The sequence below is a fragment of the Labrus bergylta genome, chromosome 3 (assembly GCF_963930695.1).
Source record: "Labrus bergylta chromosome 3, fLabBer1.1, whole genome shotgun sequence".
NCBI lineage: Eukaryota > Metazoa > Chordata > Actinopteri > Labriformes > Labridae > Labrus > Labrus bergylta.
This window is the reverse complement of record NC_089197.1, coordinates 21482764-21505835: the sequence shown is the minus strand read 5'-3', so window position 1 is coordinate 21505835 and position 23072 is coordinate 21482764. Positions and strand designations below refer to the sequence as shown.

The 23072-nt window shown below is 38.0% G+C and overlaps 1 protein-coding gene across 3 annotated transcripts in view; it reads right to left on the bottom strand.

The window, feature by feature from the left end:
- Positions 1-22320, bottom strand: part of nfat5b (nuclear factor of activated T cells 5b) — a 38924-nt gene extending 16604 nt beyond the window's left edge. For 2 of the 3 annotated variants that reach the window (XM_065952957.1, XM_020625844.3), the window contains exons 1-2: positions 22028-22320; positions 2042-2164 (exon numbers count right to left, since the gene is read on the bottom strand). In XM_065952957.1, coding sequence (XP_065809029.1) covers positions 2042-2164; positions 22028-22100 — 196 coding nt within the window. In that variant the 5' untranslated portion in view covers positions 22101-22320. Of the gene's footprint in view, positions 1-2041; positions 2165-4665; positions 4760-22027 lie in introns of all 3 variants that reach the window. The other variant, XM_065952958.1, reaches the window with a different exon arrangement.
- Between the last annotated feature and the right edge of the window lie 752 nt (positions 22321-23072).

Here is a 23072-nt window from a genome sequence, read left to right as displayed (position 1 = left end):
CAAATCTGAGGTGGCTCTTTTTCTGTGAAACATTGCATTTAAAAAGGAAATGATTGTGTCTGTAATAAAGCATCTCCCTGAAACTACAAAGAATTATGAGCCAGGTTACATACTTGGTAGTCTTCATAAAGCTTACAGTTCCATGTAAAGTGTAACATACTTCACCTGTGAGTGGTTGTACTGAAGCATTGTAGTTCAGAGGGAACAAACTTCTGGATTAACTGAAATTCAATTTAAAGCTGTGACACTTAAATAAGGAGCAGAGCAAATCAGCAAGCACAGTCCTAAAGTCAAAGATGCCTCCATTAGTTGCTGTTGTGTGTATCTTTAAATTGTCTTTCTTTAGCTTTGAAAACGCGAATGACATCCACTTGACTATCACTGGTCTTAACAGTTCATATTTTCTTTTAATTATTTAGGAGATTTTATCTTGGTACTCTTTCCTATAAGAAAAACACATTCACATGTTTGGTAATGTGTTTATAAGACAGTGCAAAGTCACTGCTTATTTCAGGGAAATGTGTAACTATTTTCATATACTGCTGAAAGAGATGATTTCATTAATTGCAGTCAAATAGTGGTACATCTAAATTTTCAAACCAAAATTTAATTTTTCCCATCTGACCATACATCAAGCACAATAATCATGGTTGTATATATTTCCCCTAAAACAAAAAAATCAGAAAGTTGCTGAAGTGTTTATAAGTTAACAAGCTTATGCAACACTGCTGGAGGTGTAGATTGGTCAAACCATAAGATTTGAGCCACTCCAAGCCTCCTTATTCTCTTAACAAAAATAAAAATAAAATAATCCCTTCTAAAACAGTGAAGGAATTTGTGCTGAGTATGCAATACTGTGACATAATAGGCTTTGTTGGGCACTTTCGCCATTATGGGGTAATCTGAACCCTTAAAACCATAAACCTATTTGATATTCTGTCTGACAAAATTACTTTAGTAAAACACAGAAGACTCTTATATAATCAATTACATAAAACTACATTTACAAACTTTTTTTCTGCAAGAGACAGAAACGTCTCATCAGTACTGCCTGTGTTAACAACAACCACTCCCTCGACCACATTTTTCACAGTCCATCAACATCTACAGTTAGCCGCCATTTTTTGGTTTACCTAACTCCAGTGACATAACTTGCTTGCTATTTTTTTTATTTTTTTTATTTGAAGAGACTGATGTAAGAGTCTCACAGAGCTGCAGGCTGTTTATCTGACAGGCTTCCCTGACTAATTTAGTTGTTCGTTTAACCACAGGTACAGATCTGGTACACAGTTTGCTGAATTCGATAAATGATAATGACCTGCTTCTCTCGCCAATACCAAAAAGATGGCCTTACCAAAAAAGTAACATATCTCTACTTTAAAAACAAGGTGATAATCTGCAGTTTATGTATACCAAAGGGTAAAACTGTTAAGATGGCACCAACAAAGATGGATGATTTAACACCGTACACCTCTTGAATCTCCTGCAGAATGTGTTGCTAATGCAATCCTGTTATTTTCCTCCAAAGCTGCTTAAAAAAACGTTTTAAATAGCTCCTTCTGCCTCACATCAGTGTTTAAATTCACTAAATAATGTGCTCAAACCTCTTCAAAATGTATCTGACATTTCCTATTTTTGCTTACCCAAGCATCTTGTCTGCACTAAGGTGTGAAAGCCCCCCAGAAATGATCGTATAGGTGCATTTTTGACCACAAGGCCTTGTGACTTTGGGGAGTGCAGGATTTCTTTTAGAGAAATTTGGAAATTGTAATCATGATAAGACAACGTATCTGATGACAGAATGTGCTTTTATTGTAAATAAGACTTAAAGAAAATTAAATAGGAGAATAGGAAAAAAAATAGAATTAGGACAAATCAAAACCCTAACTTATAACTGATATAATTAACAGTTACATTAGATAATTTATTGGACCTGACATGCATCCCCAGAGCACTGTTGCTTTTACTGTCAGGGATGGAACATGATCAGTCCTGCTCGCAGAATAGAAGTAAAGATACTGCATAAGGAGCAGGATCCTACCTGAAGCTACAGCTGCTGAAGGGGGAGGCCCGGCCTCTCCACCACTCTTTTGACTCATGACTTTCAGGCTCTGTCGAGTGGAGGATAACTGTAGCTTTCCAGGAAGAAGATCATAGGCTGATTCTGTTGAGAGAGAAAGGTTGAGCAAGTGAATAGAAGGATTAGGTGGAACTGAACAGATTTGATTGGTAAAATAAGACTCTTGATTTACATGTCAGCTCACCCACTGATTTGATGTTTTGTGTGATGTGTCCCTTGGAAATACTTTTTCTCTAATGCTATAACTTTCATTTTGTAACAGCAGTGGCACATATCTCAAAGCAGTTCACATCAAAACTCTTACACAATCGTAGGAGCGAATCTTCGACCTGATTGGCAACAAATCTGATAAACATCAAATAAATAACAACGAAACAGAACTATCCATTTGTGAACAATGCACAGGGATTCCAGCCTCATTCCTACAGGTGTATCTCTGCCAAAGTCTGCTGCTGGCTGCACATACGCAAGAATCATGTCACTCTGTGGCCTGTCCTTTCCATGGTGTTGGCAATAATTTAAAACATACAAAACATTGTTTGAGAGGTCTCAACCCTAAGAGGATAAATAAGTACAAGCAGGAATATATTAAGTGTAACAGTCAACAATGCAACATTAAAAGAGCCTGAACTGATGACATTCTTCATCATAACCAGAGTCGTCCCCCCCCCCCCAATGATTCTTCTTTTTGATCAGAAGCTTGTACCTACATTACCCACAATGCAACTCAAAAGTTCAGTTTGGGATCTGTGTGTGTTACATCACTAGTGGTTGATGTTGGCTGCAGCCAGACTAAGGATGAGGGTCAGAGACGACTCAATCACTTGAGGTAATCCATCAGCCTTAACAAAGCTTCTTCAGGACCCCAACCCTTCAAACAAACTCTTAAGTGTAAAGATGGAGGAGTTTCCATGCACTACAACAATAAGTAGATTGTTTTATATCGGATTGAATTTCGTAAATAAAGGTTTTGGACAAGTTCTCTGGACAAAACAAGACATTTGATAACACATTTAGGTGCTGATTAACTATTTAGCTGAACTTTTGAGGTAAAATCAAAAGACAGCACGCAAACTAAACAACAGATCTCATTACAAACAGGCATCAGACGTTTTCCATCCTCTCTCTGCCTCCCTCATGGCCGACAGAACGTGGTGAAAGTAGAAAGCCTTGGGTCAACAGCATGACACCACTTTAACTAGCAGCCTGATTCATCATCAAAATATTATGGTATGAACTTCGAGCAGCCATTACAGTCGCCTGACTCTCTTCTCTGCCAACTGCCAGCTTTAATTACTTGCAGCTGAGTCCCAGGGTTTGGTGTGTATATCAGATACTTAACCCTCCCATTGTTACCACTCGCTGTGTACAATAGACAAACCTGGGACATACTGAAACCAGCCCATGCCTCTTCATTCCCATAGCCCTCCGGTCTCTTACAGCTCGCTTTAGAAGAGCAGGGAATGCTGGTTCCCAGAAAGGGAGCTTAAATCTGGACTCAGCAAACTCATATAACTCACAATGAACCACACATACACACAGGATTCTAGTGTGGTTTTGCTGCTTATTTGCTGAGTTCTCCAAACAAAATCACAGACACTCATGCGTGCACATGCACACAACGCCCCCCAACCTCCTCCACAAAAACACTTTCTCTGCCCCTGCATTTACACTTTAACTCTACAGTCTACTCGGGGCTCGTTGGCTGACTGCACATGCAGCAACATGTGCTCTTGGTGAGCAACCCTTCCAGTAAACAGATTGCCAACCGCACAGACAGAAAATATGTACTCTTCTCTCAGAGCGGCAGACTCAAAATCACTAGCTGGCCTGTTCAAAGTGTTTCCAGAGTCCACTAGGGCCTTTAAAGAGTGAAAAGAAATATTATATTGCTGCAGATTTGTTTCCTCTTGAGCAGACAGGGAACTGTTCCTTATTTACACAGGACAAAAAAAAAAACACTGTGTCTTTCACATAGGAGAAAAACATTTAAGAAATAAAAGGATCAGCTTTGTTTTTAGCTGGGAGATAAACTGTACTGAGTTGCCCACCATGTGATGTTTGGATTTTCAGACTGCAGTTGTGTTGTGCAGACCCCTTAGGAAAATCTTTCATTGTGTGTCTGCTTGTGATCATCCTAATAACAGATTACTGGCAGCCAAAAAATATTCACACTAACAGACAAAGAGCACAAGTCTGATCAGGTCAACTTAAGCTATCAATACTACAAATATTTGCCACCCACTTTCAATGTAAACAGAAGAAAAGATAACAAACCACATACACTCAAAGTTATATATCAGAAATCTTCACAGAGTTTAATATGCCTGAGCCAAGCGTAACATCTTTCCTTCGTCATACCCTCACCATGCTTTGTGATATGTTTATATGGTAAGTAGTGTAGGCTAAAGGTACAAAAAGACAGCACTCACCATGTGAATGGCAGGACTTACACTCTCATTCATTTCCCTCACATTCCTGCTGCTTGCTCTTACTAGCCCTGGCACCTGGGGCGTGGCACTGGTTTTTTTTGGCTGAGTGACTGACTTAACTCCCCTTCTGTCCCCCTCCTCCACTCCACCTACCTCTCTGCCTCTCTGTGCCTTGTTTACTGTGCTCCCAGACCCTTTTCGGTACTTCAACTTGCTCAACAGGTTGGTGGTATTGTCATCTGGAATCCTGTCAAGCAGAAATGAAGCAATCCAATAACCTACCTACAGTATGTTGAAACAATTGGAGATACACAATATGCATTTCCTGAACCTTGTGGAAGACCTCTGAACAATTAGTGAGTGGGAAGGTGAGAATGAGCTCACCCTGTCAGACCATTTGGAAATGATTCCAAGCGGTGAAGAAAAACAGTAAAGGGGCTGTCACCTGCAGCAAACCATGTACAACAACCCTGAAATGTCTACAGCCAAGCCTACATGAAGGCTGCCGGCGACTCCATAGCAACAAAGATCAGGGGACAAGTCTTCTGTGCGTTTGCATCTCTCGTGAGAAAAGTCGAAAATAACAGAGCACGACACAAAGGAAGAACTGGCATTGTAAATGCAGGATATTACACGACTAGCATTATAACATTGTGGTAAAAGCTAAATCCACCTGAGTACAATATCAAAATGTATTATTGTGTTTGTCACTCTAATAATCCTAACATAAGAAAAAATAAATAAAGTCCAATACCAGACTCATACAGGACACCCTTTTAACTTGATGAAATAATTTGTGATATCACAAGGCTCCAGTTTGATACATCAAAAAAATCTAGTTCAAAAATTGTATTTTAAAAATGTAGAATGATAAATGAATTCTACTTAGTACTAATTGTAGCTGTTTATTGTCCTATTTGAATATCAAAGTTATTCATTCACAATGGGTTCATGAACATATTCATGTAGTCAGCAGCACAGAGGTTCAGCTGTTAGTACTTTTTCTGAAAGTAAGCCAAAAGGTCTTCACCTTGTATGAGTAGTTGTACAATGAACTGTATATGCATTTATAAGAGTTTATTATTTCACTTTAACATGTTCTGCTCTGGTAACTATGTCTGCATGATCAAATATATGTGCTCCTAATAAAAAGATTTAAAATGTATGTTTAAAAAAAAAATATTGGCTGATTTGTCATTATACCTTTTAAGACCATCAGTGTTTCCCCTACCATTATATTAGGGGGGCGGCCCGTGACACCAAGATTCCTTCAAGTGTTTGTGTCGGCGTGTCCCCCCACCCACCCAACGCTGTAAACCTAGGGGAAACACTGACCATTATAGCATCATGGTATGGCATCTATTGCCAGAGATTTAACTTTGAAATGCTGCGTTAAGTGACTAAACTATTGGAGCTACAGTATTCCAAACATTTACATGACTAATGAAATGTTTTCCAAATGTTCTTCTTTGTACATACAGTATGTCCAAAAATAATAATCCTGAAAATACGATTCTATTAGTTGATACTGTTGGTTACATTTCAATCAAGGTAGATTTATTATAAGAACTACAAATCAAAGAGCAGCTGAAACACAAACCACATCAAAAAGTTGAACAAACACCTTTCTAAAGGTCATGAAAGACGGACTCATTTGATAACTTGTGTGTAAGACAATTAAGAGTTCATTTACAAGCTGGTCAAACTTGCAGCACAAGAATGGTGTATTTGGCATGACAGAATATGCACGTGTGAATGGATGGGGAGGCGGTGTAAATTTATGTTTGATGAAGTAGAACATCCAGCAGATGTTACTTTTGAGGTGAGTATCCATTTTTTTAATAACAGGAGAAAAGGAAATACCACAGGCAAGAAAAGCCAAAACTCATAACAACATTTAACTTTTAACAGCAGTGATAAAAAAAAAGTAACAGAGAAACTATTGAACCCAAGTCTCCTTTGATGTCTTTTATCTTTATAACTATTCATGTTGAGCATGCTGAATCAAGAGGGACCAAGGCAGTGGGTGGTACTATTGGATGCTTTTCAGAACTATTTAATTCATGCACCATTTTGAGTGATACATTAGTGTTGCATTATTAAGATGTATCATACTGTGCTAGCATCGGCATCAGAGTCACTAGTTATGAGTCATATTCAAACCAGTTTACCTGAGATAATCATAAAAGGTTTATATTTTTTGACTACAGGTCAATACAAATAATAATGGCTGTAGAAAGTGAAATGTTTAATTTTAAACATATCTTCTTAAAGAGCATAATTTACTTATACAAATATATGAAATAATATCAGCGGCATCAGGAATCACTAGTTGCACAGCTTTGTGTTTGACAGCAGAGCCTGTCGCTCATAAATCCTGAATGACTACAGACATGACTCGTACAAAGGTCCTAGACGGACAGAGGTACCTCTTCAGCCTACTGCACGTATGACAGCCATCATAAGAGGACCTGTTAGCATGATTCCATTGATAAATACTTTCCTTAAAAAATGTAAGCGGCAGTTACAGAGGCACATCACAACCACTTTATTTGGGGTTTATTGTTTTTCTCGGGGGGAAAAGCGGTCTGAATGTTTTAGTCAGGAACTGAGGATGACAAAAAAATCTAAAATGTATCAAAAATTCCTCGTTTTCTGGACATAAATTAAGATTTTATGACATCACACTGACCAGGAGCAAAAACATTTACATTGACTGATTTGTGCTGGTCTTTATGTATTACTAAAACATACATAGCCAAGAATGGCTGTTTCAAAATAACAATTTAATTTTACAAAAAAACAAAAACATATGAGGAGATGAAGTCTGGGAGAAACACAACCACCACCTGAATAAGTAGTGAAAAGGGAAACTTAATTTTTCTCTTTTGAAAGAGTGCATAGATTTTTTATTTTGACTTTTATGGAACTCCCTAAAATCCTTATAATCTTTGAGTTGTGCTTATTCACAAAGTTTAGATTATCAGTCCACTGTCATTTTATGAAGAGAAGGTCAGCCTGGCTTTGGAGCACATGAATCCTTAGTCTTAACACCAGGCTCAGAGGTAGTGGCGTGTAGCTCTTTCTTCTTCAGCTAATCCTGAAGTGACCAGGAAAGACCTCCAGGCATCAGTTTACACAACTCGCTTTCAACAAACACCCACCACAATCCTGACTTTACAAAACAGACCACCAAGGCTACTGTGAGGGCCAAACCATCCAGCTTCAAGTCTGAAAAACAAAGGTGGTTGTTAGCAGTGCCGAGGGAGCGAGTCTTGTTGTGTGTTATCCGGGAAGGAATACAAATGTGGAAATGATTGTTACATTCGTGGTGAGATAATGTTAAACCTTTGGCTCTGGATTCAACAGTAGACTCGAAAAGATGAAAAGACACTGAGCTTAACATGAAAGCGTGACTTTGGAAAGAAGGAATTCAAACTATTTACAGAGGACAACACACACACGCAAGCTCACACATGCACACTCACCAAAAAATGCCACGGCATAGATACAGACACAGGAATACACTCACGTATTTCTCATCATCAGTTAGGCAGAATTTTATTCAACTTCCAGAGAGTTCAGGTCAACCGAGTGACTTGTTTCTGCTGAATCCCCGATTCAGTGGTGTCTGACCACAAACACACAACAACATCTTACAGTATAATGAAACTGTTCAACAAAACTTTTGGTGTGTCAACACAGGCATTTCTATCCGGCTCACAGGAAAACCGTGCTGAGGCAACAGGAAAAGCCTTTAGTAACACCACACGCATACACCCATTCAAAGTGTAACATCACCAAGCTGCAATGCCAACATGGAAAAGAATCATAGCAGGAATGAGTTTGAAAGATACTATTGATCTGCAATACGGTAACTAAAGTTCTTATTTCCAATTCATGCTGAGCTTTTCTCTCAATCCATCATCGACACCAAAGACACCAAAATATGCCAAACTTAAAAAATATAAAAAGACATCTACGAGTAACACATAACCAAAACAAAAGCATATAAGCCTCTACAAAAACCTAAGATTTACATCTAAATTCAGGAAATGTCTTTTGATGTTAACATTTCAAAAATAAATCTCAGTAAAAAGTAGAAGATAGAAAGAAGCCAAGAAATAAGGAACATGTCAACTGCTCCCAAGGTAAAACTGCAAACAGTGATGTCACAATACTTTTTAAAACGTTGCATCACATTACTTAAAGTGACAATATGTTAGGTGCTGCTGATTTGGTAACTTTTGGACTGAGAAAGCAAGTCTCTTCTTGCTATTCAAATGAAGCGTGAGGGCAGCTGAGCACAGACGTCACAAGATCACAGGAGAACTACAAGATCACGTGGGAATAAAGAGAAAAAAGAGAAAAAAAACATGCAAACAACATGTTGCTTTTAAATTCAGAACCGATTTTGACGTTATGTTGATAAAGTGATAGAACATGTGATCGGGAGTCTGTATATTGTGTTTTATTTCTGAAATTGATCGGATTCTCTGCACGTTTCCTTGTTTGACTTCCTGTCTGAGTTGATCGGTTCTGGTCAGCTTGACAAGGGCTTGCAGTGGCTCCGTCAAAAATAGACTTGGTGTGTATTTGAAACAGAGCAGTGCGGAGTGGCGCTGCTGCGATGTGCACGGACTACGTGGAAATTGGCAGAAAGCGCACACAAGATATGTATGCTAAAAGCCTTTGGGCACTAAGAAATAAAAACAGAAGTATGACCTAACCTTTAGAGCTTATTCTTACAGGGTAGTCATTTTGTTCTCATTTCAGACGTATCATGACATTGTGTCCTTTAAACCAAGGGCAAGACTGAGTTTATGCCTTCTGATTATAAACACTTAAGAAGATTTGGTGTTAAGTCTTGATAAGGATTTGGAATATTTTCTGATTAGTCAGGTGAAACCACTGCAGACTGGAAAAAGGGGTCATTATTCTGCCAACGCCTTAACTACAACAAATTTTCAGACCTTTGTTTTTACCAAAAATAAAACCAATTTTGGGGTAACTCCTGCTTGAAAGGTTTATTTAAGTTTAAAACCTGCTGCAATATGCATATACTATATATTACACATATATTAGGAGGAGCTAACACATGTCTGCAGTTTTACTTTTTTTCTGCAGCTGCAGCCCCAGAGAACTTATTTAAGACTGTTCACGTTATCCAGGTAAAAATGCTCAAATGATGCTTTAATAACCTCTCTTTGAAGAGCATGTTGAATTAATGTATGCATGTATAAGCTACTGAACAAATACAGTATAAGCAGAAGAGTTACAAGTTTAATGCTTGTTCAAGCAGGTTGTGGCTTGCTGAGACAGTGAGAAATGAACATTGTAATTCAGATGATGACATCTTACTTAACTCATCAAAGAAACTTCCTCTTTGCCAAACTCTGATAGATAAAGGAGTGGCCAGAAGGAGAAACACCATGACAACGCAAACATTACACAATAAATTACCATTATTGCTTGTACAATTACTGCTGCAATGGGAATCTGTTTTATAAGCATCATTATTATTCTCTGAAGTAGAATCATGTTGACTTCAAAAGTGGAATGGAATTTAAACATTGACTACCAAAATGGAAAAAGGGCTCATAGGGAAAAGCAATAATTTACATAAATGTATGCAAAGCTATTACGTTGAGATCCTGTTAACCTTAACTTGTCTGGACTTGTCCTGAGGCAGGGGATTCCTGTGTGCATCTGCAAAAAGCAAACATGACCTTTGATGTTTATTAAACTATGGAGGACAACTTTGAACAAGGTTCAAGGACTCAGCAGACCTTCAGCAGCTACTGAGACTTTGTAAGGTTTCATGAAAAAACATGCAGTAATCATGTGTTCACCAGCAGCGGTGCACTAAACTACCAAACAACAAGAAGTAGCAAAAACAATGGGCAATATAGATTCTTGTGGATGGAGCACACACATTCTGGTTTCCATTTAGGCCAGCTTTTAAAGACAGTCCCCAGTGCTTCCAGTCATTTGTTTTAGGGCCACTTGGGGGCAGGGCATGTCCGTAACAGTGTCTTTTTTAAAACAACCACGTGGGATGCCAAAGTCATACACATATATTATAGGATATTCCCTAATATTTTTTTATCAACACAAAAACATAAGAAATACATTGTTTGTTGATACCTCTTGCTAAGTCAAGTAAATTAATAAATAAATAACACATCATTGAGTGCTACAAAGCTTGTCCGAACACTGTTGGGAATGTGTAAATATATATTAAATTATATAGGGCCATTTTAATCATTCAACCTTGCACAGAAAATACAGAAAAGATATAGGTAGCACGCTACTCTTTCGACTAAAATAATTTCTCAAGCACAACCAGACATCTTCCACGGTCTCCAAACCTTTCAGCGCCACTTTAATATAGACAGTAAAAGGGATACCAACAATGGCAGGATGCAGGGGAAATCTGCAATTTCATTCCCCCTGCCAGTCTGCCAAGGAAGCAGCAGATGAGTCACAAAACAGAAATGAATACACAGGATATTAAGATACCACAACCAGAAGACTCTAGTGTGGATTGCTTGAATACTTGTACCAACTTTTCTGAAGGTCATGAAATGCCTCTGTATGAGCCTCCATGAGGAGACCTTCTGACCCTCAGGTTGTGTAAGAGGTCAGGAACAAAGACGGTGCCATCCTCTACAAAACCAACAGTGTTTCTAAATTTGGATCAGGTCTTTAATACCATGAAGCAATCATGGCCATTAAGGGTCTCTAACTATTCCATGGAAAGACAGAAATGGAACTGGGGAAATGGACTCAAATTAGACCAATTACAAAACTTTTCCAAATTCAATGTGAATCATGCACAAAATCCATGATTGAAAAGGAAGGGAAGCCATTAAAACAACCAGAAGTCAGATTTTTTTTATCCAAGATGTCAAACTTTTGAACTTTTCAACTGAGAGAATGTTCTGCTTTTCATTGTTTTCCATTCAAATTGATTTCATATCTCTAGGATTTGAAGAAACAATAGATTGCAGTCGGCCAAATAAAACATAAAAGCATTTGTTAAGATTTGTCCAATTCACTCTTTCGAAATCAGTTTTATGATGCAACACCTCTATTGCCTATTTCTGGTTAGTTTCAGAGGCAAAAAGGATGATGTTTAGAGTTACAATGGCAATTGAGGTCATGGGAACTTCGTCATTATGGTTACAACAATAAACATGTGGTTAAGGTTAGGCAATGATCGGGGTCTTACCAAACCCCAACATCGAGAGCTGGTCAGGAATGGGAAATGAACGGTGTCAGTCTGATGTTATGTTGACCCATCCATCCTTTCTACAAGTAAAAAGACCAGACAAAATTAGAGCAATGGTCTAAAATCTATCTCCTCACTCTCTTCAACCTTCAAAAGCAACCTTCCTCATCATTAGTCCTTATGGCATATTTATGTTCTGCCTTCCTGTCCTTTAAACACCTCTTGATGAGTCCAATATAAAAGTATTTGCATGTAACATGTTACTTACAGTTTGTTTATTTTGACACACAGCCCCTGTCTTTAGACCAATAGACTCCTTCCTCTGTAGGAAGTTACAGCAAGGATTACATGCAGACTACAGGATTTTAAAGGTCCCAATAGGACTTTTGAGCCAATTTGTTTTTTTCCTAGCTGGCAAGTATGAGTAATTTCGTCCTCAACAGATAGGGCCAGTTTTTAATGAAAACTTGCTGTGAGTTGAAACTCTTCTTTTACAGAGTAGTCACTTTTTAGGATGTCCAAACAGAATAAATATGTCTTAACTGCTGAGCCTGTTTCCTGTAATGTGTGATGGGAGATTCAGAAAACAGAGGTCAAACATTACCTGGTTTTCATTTGAAGCTTAAAGTTTTTTAATAATCAAACAACAACATTAATCCTTTAAAAAGACCAAAGAGTTGAATCAACTGCTCTTTGGCCCCAATATGTAACTTTCCAACCTTAAAATATTTGCTTGTAAGTCCGTCTAACAGCGTAATCACATTCAACAGGGAGAATGTTGTCTCTCCAATGTCCACACAGCGGCTCGCTGCCTCAACACTCCACTATGTAACTTTCTGACCGCGGCTCGCGCTCATCTCGCGAGAGGTACGTACTGCTTTATGGCACTAGTTTACAAGTCCTCGGAGTTTGCAGAGACTGTAAATATTAGGAGTAAGCCTGTCTCTGTACTGCTTGATGCAGGCTAAGAGGAAAAGCACGTTGACGGATGAAGCTAGGAATAAAATAAAGAATAAAGATAGAGTGACCGAACAAGAGACCAGATGGACTAGAGTAAATATTGGAGAGGCTTTTACACGCTGGAGAGAGCTTCAGGGAACGGTGGGCGGTAAGTCCTATACCGAGCTGGCACAGCTGCTGTTGAACTGGTGAGTACTATGTTCGTTATAAACTTTGTCTTATTTCTTTGCATCATAGTTATCAGTTGTTTCAACACAAACCCATTCAGTCTATATCATATAACGACCAGAATGTCAGAATAACGTTACTGTCACCTGATGATGAGTTAGCGACGCATGCTAACCTTATATGTCAGAGTTATTTGGGCAGACTTTGACTGATGCACGGCGCAAAAAGTTGTCGTCACATTAGCGGGTGTTTGAAAGCCAAGTCAGCTCATGTCTGCAGAAGTTTAGCCCGTAGCATGATAATATAGACAGCATATTGTCCCGGGTTCAGGTTACGATAGCTCCGGCTGCTAATTATCTTAGCAGCGCGTATGCAAAGTTTCTCGTGTTGAAACTAACGTTACTGTACATACTCTGCACAGTCGTATCAACCAGCATAATGACTTCGAACTTTATTCCAGCTTTCTAAAAAGGCGATCAGTATCATCTCCTGCAACAAATGCAACCTACCACCCTGCCAGAGTCTACAGTCAGACTGCGACAGGTATGTTTTCATGGAGTAACGTTATCTAAAAAAATACTATCATTGAATGGTAAGATGTAATATTCTACTTGTCTTTTGATTCGGGAATGATGTATTTGCTGTCCAAGATGTTCAGCAACTGAATGAGGAAGAGGAGGCTGATGTCTTGTAATCCAGGTAAATTTGAGTTATATCTCAAACACACAAATACATATTTCGCAGGTCACCTTCCAGTCATGCAGATGCTTGTATTTGTAATTATTTCCATACAAACACATTTCCACTTTTTTTCAAATCGACAATGGCTGCATGATTCATGAATGCTATTTAGGACCATTACAAAATGTATTTGAAATGGCACACTGCATCTATATTTTGACTCTTTTTATCGCTCAAGCTGGTGAGAGAACTTAAGAAAGCACACCCTTATGTATGCAGAGAAGCAGTTTGGTCACAGCCCACCTGTATACAGAACACTGACCTTGCTGGCAGCTACTGATTATAACTACCAGAACCCCCGACTTCCTGCTTGAAACCGTGATGGACACAAGATGTAAGTATTTAGTAGTACAGTTGTCTAACATACAAATGTATTGTTGCTGTTACCTAAACAGTTTTGAAAATATGAAACCACTCTAATACAAAATAATATTATTGTCCAAGGTCCTGAAGTTGTTGCAATAAAAATCAAAGAGCTGGAGTGTGAACGCCTTAAAAGAGATTGAGATTGATGCAAAAGAGAATTTGAAGATGAACGGGCCTTTCTACAAAACAGAGTCTGGTGCTGATGATCCACAGGCATCACCCACAGCTGAGGTTTACTCACATTTCACAGGGAGAAGCTGCTCCTAAACTTTCTGCCTGCCTGTATCTACAACTGTGCATCATCAGAGCTCAGGTCCATCACAACAAAGCTCCAGGATAGAGTAGACCCCCCCCCCCCCCCCAAGCAGCTGAATGTGTAAATAAGTGCCCAAATGTGCTTTAGATTGTATTTGTATAGAAAGCCAATGTTTGTCTATTAAATAACTATTTTATCTTGATGTCTTTAGCTTTTCCTTCTTATTATATTATCCTATTTTATTATTACAAAGAAATCAGTGGGCAATGCACACAATTACTAATTGTTATAACCATTACCAGTACAGGACAATTACAGGTACTAAATGCAATCACAACAATAGAGTAGAATAAAAGGATATCTGTTTTATTATGTAAACTGGTCACAACAAAAGACTTCAAGGAACTCAACATACAAACTCAACTTGAAATGGCACAAAAATACCGAACAAAGCCAAAACAGTATGTATGTACAAGTCTGTAAGACACATTTTTACACAAGGCAACACACCCTGTAGCCAGGATACTGTACTTGGGAAAGCATCTCTGATTTTCCAGACGCTTGCAAAGATGTTTTTAGTTTTTGGAGCAGGTCCCGCGGTCTGACAAGAAATATTATCGACCAAATTGTAACAGCTTAAATAAGAGTGGATCCATCTCTCAAAAAAAGTAAATATGGTAGAGCCAACTTATGAATGAGCTATGAATTGCAGATAAGGCTCATGAACAAGAGTTGCAAATTGCAGATCATATGCCCAAATAAAGGATTCAACTTCATTTCAATCGCTTTGAGCCATGAACTATCTGGGCAGAGTGTAACACAATTTTGCCTTGTTATGAGCTCCTGACACCTTAACTGCTGCTTCTTATCTGCCAATGGAAAGACGGCTGCCAGCCAAGATTCACCACACTCAATATTTAATGTCTAAGTCCAGAATCATCTATCTCTGGAGAGAAACACAAGGGGTAGATGTGAGATCTCGCATGTTCTTTGTGCTTTTTACAGAGAAGTGTGAGAAGTCATCCCCAAAATGATTGGATGCAAATGTACCAAGTATCGTGACCTTTAAAACCAGGAAGAGGGTTTCAACATTGAGCTCCTCTTCATTGGCTGTTGAAGACGACACCATCTACACATCACATTAATTATTATACAAACTGCTGAACTGCATTGAGGAAGTCACATTACTCCAAATCAATTCTGCTTTTAACATTTGAGTATAGGTTGTCCTTATCAATTTTTTTCTCTTATTTTGCACTTATGGCTATATTCTGAAAATGATTAAATTGTGAATTCGATCAGCTCTTTTTATTTAGTTTATTTCGCAGTGCACAAAGTACACTTTATTTTTATTTAACCTTTATTTAACCAGGTAATTAATCCATTGAGGTCAAGATCTCTTTTACAAGGACAACCTGGCCAAGAGGGCAGCACTTCATAATAAATATAACATGATTAAGAATCAGTTTACAATCAACAAGTTAAGAGCAGACAACAATTAAGTTGTAGCTTAGCTTAGTATAGGAGTTGTCCTTCTCAGGATAAGTACCAAAACTGGAACATGTTGTGCATTTCACCATTGTCATTATAACCCTACTGACCATCAAGTACCACAGATAAGGTAAACATTGTCTCACGGGTGACTTCAAAAAAGCAAGATGTTCCAGTTCTGTTGAACTTTCTCCAGTTTTTTCCCTCTCATTTTTGTCTGAGAGTGACAATGGTGTCTTAAAGTGTAGCACACTAACGATAAGCTATGGTAACCGTGTAATCTGCGAGGTGTTTGGGTTTTCTTTTGGACAAGCCCAAACATGCAGAGGGGAGAGAGGAATACATACTGATAGAACTGCTAATCATCCTTTTGAGTTTGATGATTAAAATTCATTCCTTAATTTTGAACTTATTTACAGTAGAAAATCTGACAACCCTAATCCTTTATAAATTCACTCACTGAATGACTTTAATGGACAAGCAGAAGGTCATCTTTACACAGAGAATTGAAACGGAACCAGTAAACCAATTTAAGACATGAAACATCATGGTTTCGTTCATAACCTCTCGTTTTTCTAAGTGATATCCTGCTCGACAGTATCCTTCTCCTAGTACCTAAACTCCCTTTTAGATCCCATGTGTGTGGCTGCTTCAGTGTGGCTAAGATCTCTTTTTAAAGCTGACCCAATAACCTCATCTGAGGAAACAAAGGCCTGCTACATTTTAAGTGTCTAGCAGAGTAGAAAAGTCCATCACATACTTAGGATATATTTATAGTTTTTTGCGAGTTTCTGGCTATGCTAAAAAAAGTTCTTAATAGATGACACAATGTATTAAAGGGAGATGTAAAGTGCTTTCAAAACTGCAAATGATAACACTAAATTAGCAGTAGAACAAGCAGGTCAAACTAAATTAATGATGCCAATTTTGTAGTTAGACATTAAATACTAAATAATGGCAGTTATAAAAGATTCAGTGTTTCACTGTATTTTTTTATATTTTAGTAATAATTAACTGATTTATACTGATGATTTTTTATTTGATCAACAGTACATAAATAATGTTTTCCTAATATTCTTCACATAATTTTAGAATAGTTTTACAAATGAATGTTTGATATTATTTTGTAAGGATACAAAATTATTGAGCTGAACTTTTGTGTGCATTGGGAAATATTTTTGAAGTGTGAAGATTGTAAAAACATTTAATAGTAGGCTTAGAATGAAATCTAGCGATGACATAAACACACCACTTTTAAAACAGTTGTGAAAAAAGTCATTACATAGACCATTATATTCAGTATTGAACAAGTGTGCCACTCTTTAACAGGTTAAACCACTTATACATTGATTTGCTGCGGCCACAACAAAGTCACAAGAGAGCAGTAAATACCAGAGAGGGTGATATTGTGACCTGTGCCTGATTGGTCTTTTTTAAGTAGGTTTGGTTAGTGTTAATGATTAATTTAAAGAGATTCAGAAGAAGGTATGGCATGGTGACAATGTTTTTTTGACGAGACACACTTGAAGAATAAACAGGGAATGCCAAAACTGAACATACAAAGCACGTATTTAAACTTCTAATAACACCGACTTTACATTTGACTGTTTATTAAGAGAAAACTGAGACTGATTCCTCATTTATTCAATCAGTTCATAAAGGACTCAGGATTCAATATCAAAGTAATGACTTGCACTTCTTTGCTTATTTTAAAAGTAATTTCATCACCATTTAGTTCCTGGTAAGTATAAGTCATTGACAATTTACTCATGAATGATTGTGTGATTTTATTGGATGTCAATAGGGGACGTGCAGAAAAAAGAGGGAACACCAGATAACCTAAAACTGCTTTATGCTCGTCTGTGAAGTTAAAAGCTATCAACTGAGTGTTTGAGTTATTTCACCATCTGTGCGTTTTTTAGCTTTGTGACAATTTCATTTTTGTTCAGAGACACTTAAATATGTATGTGCTATACTGCAAATTCCATCTCTCTACGGCCTTGGCAATTAAAGACAATAAGTCAGGAGCAGGGAGTTAATCCTGTTGGTACAGGAACCAAAACTGGGTGGATGTAGGTCCCCATAGTCAAAGTTCAGCTGAAGCATAGGCTACTAAAAGGGTTGCTTAAAAGGAAAACTTGCAGCCCTGGGTCAAGACAGTTTAAAACATTACCTAGTACCACCATTAAGGCGATAGAGACAGAGGGTCCTGATTGCTTGGAGACTTCACCAAGTTACACAGTTCAAAGATGGAGCCTGAGTTCAAGAAAGACACAGAATGACCTTCAAGGACTCAACAAGTTAATTACTAATACTTATACAAAGACTCACACTATAAGCTCCTCAGACAGATAGTATCTGACCACAGTGACATGATTTTCATTGGGCTCATATTAGTGTCTCATCCTGTTTCAATTGGCTGAGTGAGATTTTTGTACATTTTGATTCTAGGGGTCTGGAAAAACACATTTCTTCACCGTCTGATTTCAAAAGAAGAAAATAACTATTTCAGAAAAACCACAACATCAAGACTGAGAATTTGGTAACGTGCTGTGTAGCTGAATCAAACTGCCTTTCAGAAGTATAAAGACCAGATCTTTGTTGTGTGTAAACCCAGTGAAATCACCATAAAGAATGTTATAGATAGTACCCAGTTACATACCCACCTCATTTTGTTTCAACCTGTGTTTTGAGTCAAGTGGTAGTAATGTTCATATAAAACAGTAAGAGGAAATATATTGTCCAACTATCTTTGTGTTTATGACAGAAAAGAGAATGACCTAATAAGACAGCCTTGTTACAAACTCTAAACGTACTTTAGCTTATTTTTCAGACGTTTTCCTTCTGCAGTATTCTTTCTTTCATCATCAGATATCAACAAGCTTTTAAGGCAATCAAGTATTTTCTAAGTGCATGCCGCTAAGTTTGCTTAACACAGCAGAGTCAATATTAATAGAGTGCTATTTAAGCCCAGGTTTACACACAGGGCAGCCAGAGGGTTAATGATTGAACAGCCTTTGGTGGGTGTCAATATGAGGAAAAAAAAGTATTTCGAGATCTGTGGTCTTACAATTGTTAACCTGGTTTCATAAAAGTTACGAGAAACCCATAACATTCTTCATTGTGAAACTGATGGGAAGACATTTTATGACGTTCAATAACCCAGAGTCATTTCAAAACCACAACAAGGTAGTACGAGTGCCATTCCTATCCTGAGTGGATCCGTTGTTTTTCCTGGGAATTCCCTGTACCGCCAGCATTATACATGTATTTAGCATTCCAATGTTACAGAGTAACTAACTAATCCAAAAATAACCATGCAGAAATAATACAATTTGATTGCTTCTCCATTTAAAATCTATAATATCAATGTGATAAATCTCTTCAGAGAGAACGATCCCACAGATTACCCGTTGAGAGTTGGCCTGGTCGACAAGATGCCAAACTAGCCTCCTCCATTCACACACAGCCAAGTTAACTATCCTGTCAAAAGTAAACGATAAAGTGACTAGTAAGTATACAAGGTAGAACAAGTCTCAACATAATTTTTTGTTGAATCAATTCACACTGAACGCGTCAAGAAATGAAACATTCAAAACTGTTCTTGAAAAATGAAACCTTTTTGAAATGACTTTCTAAAGAAATGAAGTGATATAACTCCTTAAGTGGAGAGTTTCCTTATTGTGTAAAGGTGAAAGTAAAGGATTACTAAAGTAGTAAAGGATTGGTTCACCAGCTTTTTATAACTGATTTTAGTGTATAAGACCCACTTAGTCACTTCTTCCTTCTATCAATAATCAGCAGAACATAATAAAACACCTGTTTTATTTTATTATGTCAGTCAAACACGCTTCACTCTTCAGCAGGTGTGACACACCAAGAACACCAACAAACATTCAAATTAGGCGTTTTTTGTTTAAACTTTAGATTCATGTATTTAAAAAGTTACTTAAGACTCACCTTTTCCAATTGTCTTTTGACCAAATTTAATCTGGTTGTCATGATGTGATATAATCATTTACAAGTATTGTTTTTCTGTGTTCATCTTTTATGATTGTATTCCTGTTATTACTGTTATGGTAATATTTTGTAAAGCACTCTGGGACAACGCTTTGTGAAAGGCTCTATACCAATTTAAAGTATTATTATTATTAAAGGTGACAAGGTCACATATTATTCAAAATGCACTTTTGCATGGTTTTTTAACACTAAGGTGTGACCCTAGTCTCTTTTAAAACCCCCCAAATTATGAGAAAAGTCTGTCCTCTCCGTCTTTTGCCTGCTCCGCTTTTAAGAAAATGTGTGCTAAAACAGGCCGTTCGGAGATTTTCCCTTCATGACGTCAAACAGGGAAATAATACCTCCCCCTGGTGGGTGACAAAACCAAAGCTTGGTGCTTATTCTGACCTCTGTGTCCGACTTCCAGCCGATAACAATTCCCACAGCAGCCATTTCTCTGATGGTATGTCAAGGGTGTAAAGCCAAACTGTTGTCATCGTATTTCTGTGGTTTAAATCATGTCAATGTCTCAAATCTGAGCAACTGTTTCCGACATATTTAAAACATATTTAAGATCTCTCTTCAAGCTCCACTGTTCTTTTCACATTACTCGATTATCCGGCATTTGATTAACTGACTGCTTCAGTGGTGTTGACATTAATGTTATGGTCTATTTCATGTACTTATCTATGATGGTAGTGTTCTTATGATACGTTGTAAGCTAAGTGGCTAAATGCTAACGTTAGTGGTAGCTTACGGGTTATCAAATATGTTTTTTAACTCATAACACGGCCCATTGTGTCTCCGGATTTTGCGTTTCTATTGTCTGTATGCTTTCACATCAATCTGGAAGCTTTGAAATGAAAACAGTTGCTCATATTTGTGACGTTAACATGACTTAAAACTGGAGCATAAAAAGTTAGACTCAATAACAATTGGGCTTCCCACACTCCCCTTACAGAGAGGGGGCAGGTCATACACAGAAACACAGAAACAGCTTGCTGTGAGCAGGGGAGTTTATGGGCATTCTAAAATACAGGACTGGAAAGTGGAATCGGACCTCAAATCGGCCCAATTATCCCTATAGGATAATAGGAGTCCACATAGTATCAGAAAAAATGATTTATGTTGTATAATGTCTCAGTTGCCACTGAGACTGTTGTATGAACCACAACTCGGCATGTGAAATGTGTTATCATGTCCATGATTACAGCGGCACAATAAAGTAGTATACAGTAGTAATCTACCTGAACTGTGCAATTGCACATAATGGGCATGCAAACGTAGTGCTTTGTTGGATAATGCTGAAACCATTAGAGCTCTGCACAAATGTTCTGAAATGGTCCCTTACCTTTGCACTGGAGCTGTTGGATTACAACAGCTAGGTACAATGGTGTTACACACAACCCCACAGAGGACCTGACTACATGGTCTGTCACCCTGAGCAATAAACTGGCTGACTAATATTAGCATCCTATTAATGCATTATTTCTCTATCTTAAATACTAAAATGGGCTGTAAAACAGCTTTGCACATGGCCAGAGGGCAAAGTGTAAGCTATACACGCTTGTATATAAATAATAAACGTTTTTTCTTAGATACTTTTCTGTTTTCCGGTATAATATCTTTGGAGAAAACATGATTGATGAAGTCTTTACAAATATATTCTTTTACTGTGGAAAAGCATGCTGTAATACTTTTCAGACCTTTCGTTTTTTCCTGACTCAAACCTGCTGTAATGAATGAAGTTTAGCCATTTAGCCTGCAGGTTCCCTTTAAAGTGTTGATAACAATGTTGATGTTTATGATGGACACACTTGCAGCGCTCAGAGGGTACAGGACGTGTGTGGTGCCTCTGTGAAGCAGGGGGAGGGGGGGGGGGGTCTACTCAAACAACCCACAGAAAATAGACAGCCCTGTTTTCACCAGGCTGGGGGGGAAGTAAAGTAAACTGGTCTAACCGGTGTGCATGCTGCTGCTGAGGGCTTGAGTTTGACACAAAATTAAAATAAGAAGAGAAAAAAAACTTTCCATGAAACCAAACCAAAAGTAAAAAACGCTCGAATAACATGGGCATCTATGTACAGAGAAAAAATGTTATCTCCAGTCTATTATCAGCAGGCATGTGACAGGAGGGAGTTTATATGCTAGATGAATGACACTGAGAGGGGGCTGAGCGCTACCATATGAACACAACTTGCTCCAAACACAGGTACGTTAGGTAGATAAGTCTCACAGAAGTTAACGAGAAAGTAGAGACCCAAACAAGAAGACAACATTAAAGAGATGTTAATTTTTACCTTTCGAGTAGAAGGCTCTGGGAGGATTCAGGTCGAGGTCCCCGCTGAAAAGGGAGATAAAGTCAGAGGGCATCGCAATCCCTCAAGACTGGGAAACCGGACACCCACTCACACACCTTCACGTAGCGGGACAATAAAAATGTATCTTTCACTGTCAAAAAAAAACTTTAAAACTTGTGTTAAGACCACTCTTGTTCCTTCGTTGACCCTGTCGTTAAAACTGGTAAACTGTCTTCTCGGTGACTTGTCTAGTGACACCCCTCTAGGTCCGTCTACGAGGCATGTTGTCGCCAGCCGACGTGCTACTGCTGCCAACAGCGGGTGACACGCCCACGCACATGACGCAATACGTAAACCGTTACGTCGATGATTTTTTTTTTTTTTATGATAATGAGCATTACTAAGTGGTGACTATGGTGGTGACTGAGAAGCGGTGACTATAGACGAATATTTTTATTTTTTTAAACGTATAAGTTTAAAACATATTAAGAAGAAAAATACCTTAATGAACATATTATTCATACTTTTTTTGCATGAAAATCTCTGACTATACCATTTTAAAGCAATATTTTTTAAAGCTTTTAGGGTTTTTTTCTTTCTTAATTTCTGCCCGATGTGTCATTGTTCTGACATGACTTCTTATGACTGGCATCCATATATGCACTAAATATAAATAAGAGTAGCCTATTTCTTTCATAAAAATAACTACACATTTTCACAACTACTATTTTGATGCAAAGCTAGAATTTGCTAAACACTTTTGTGCTCTAGTTTTATGCAATAGATAAACAACACCGAACAAGTTAAGGTCACTTTGAGCTTGTAAGGTTTTCCTTGTTGATCAACAGTAGGCCCTAAGCCCATGACGCCGGACCCAGCACCAGTGTATTCCTGAGTCATAGTACCTGTAATTATCATTTGACCTTTTGACCTTAACAGTTACAGACCTTTAGTGATCAATATATCTTTCTGTTACAGGTCATGCACTTCCATACCAAAATATACAGAAAACACCTTTTCCCTACAAAGTAAAAGGGTGGGTTTA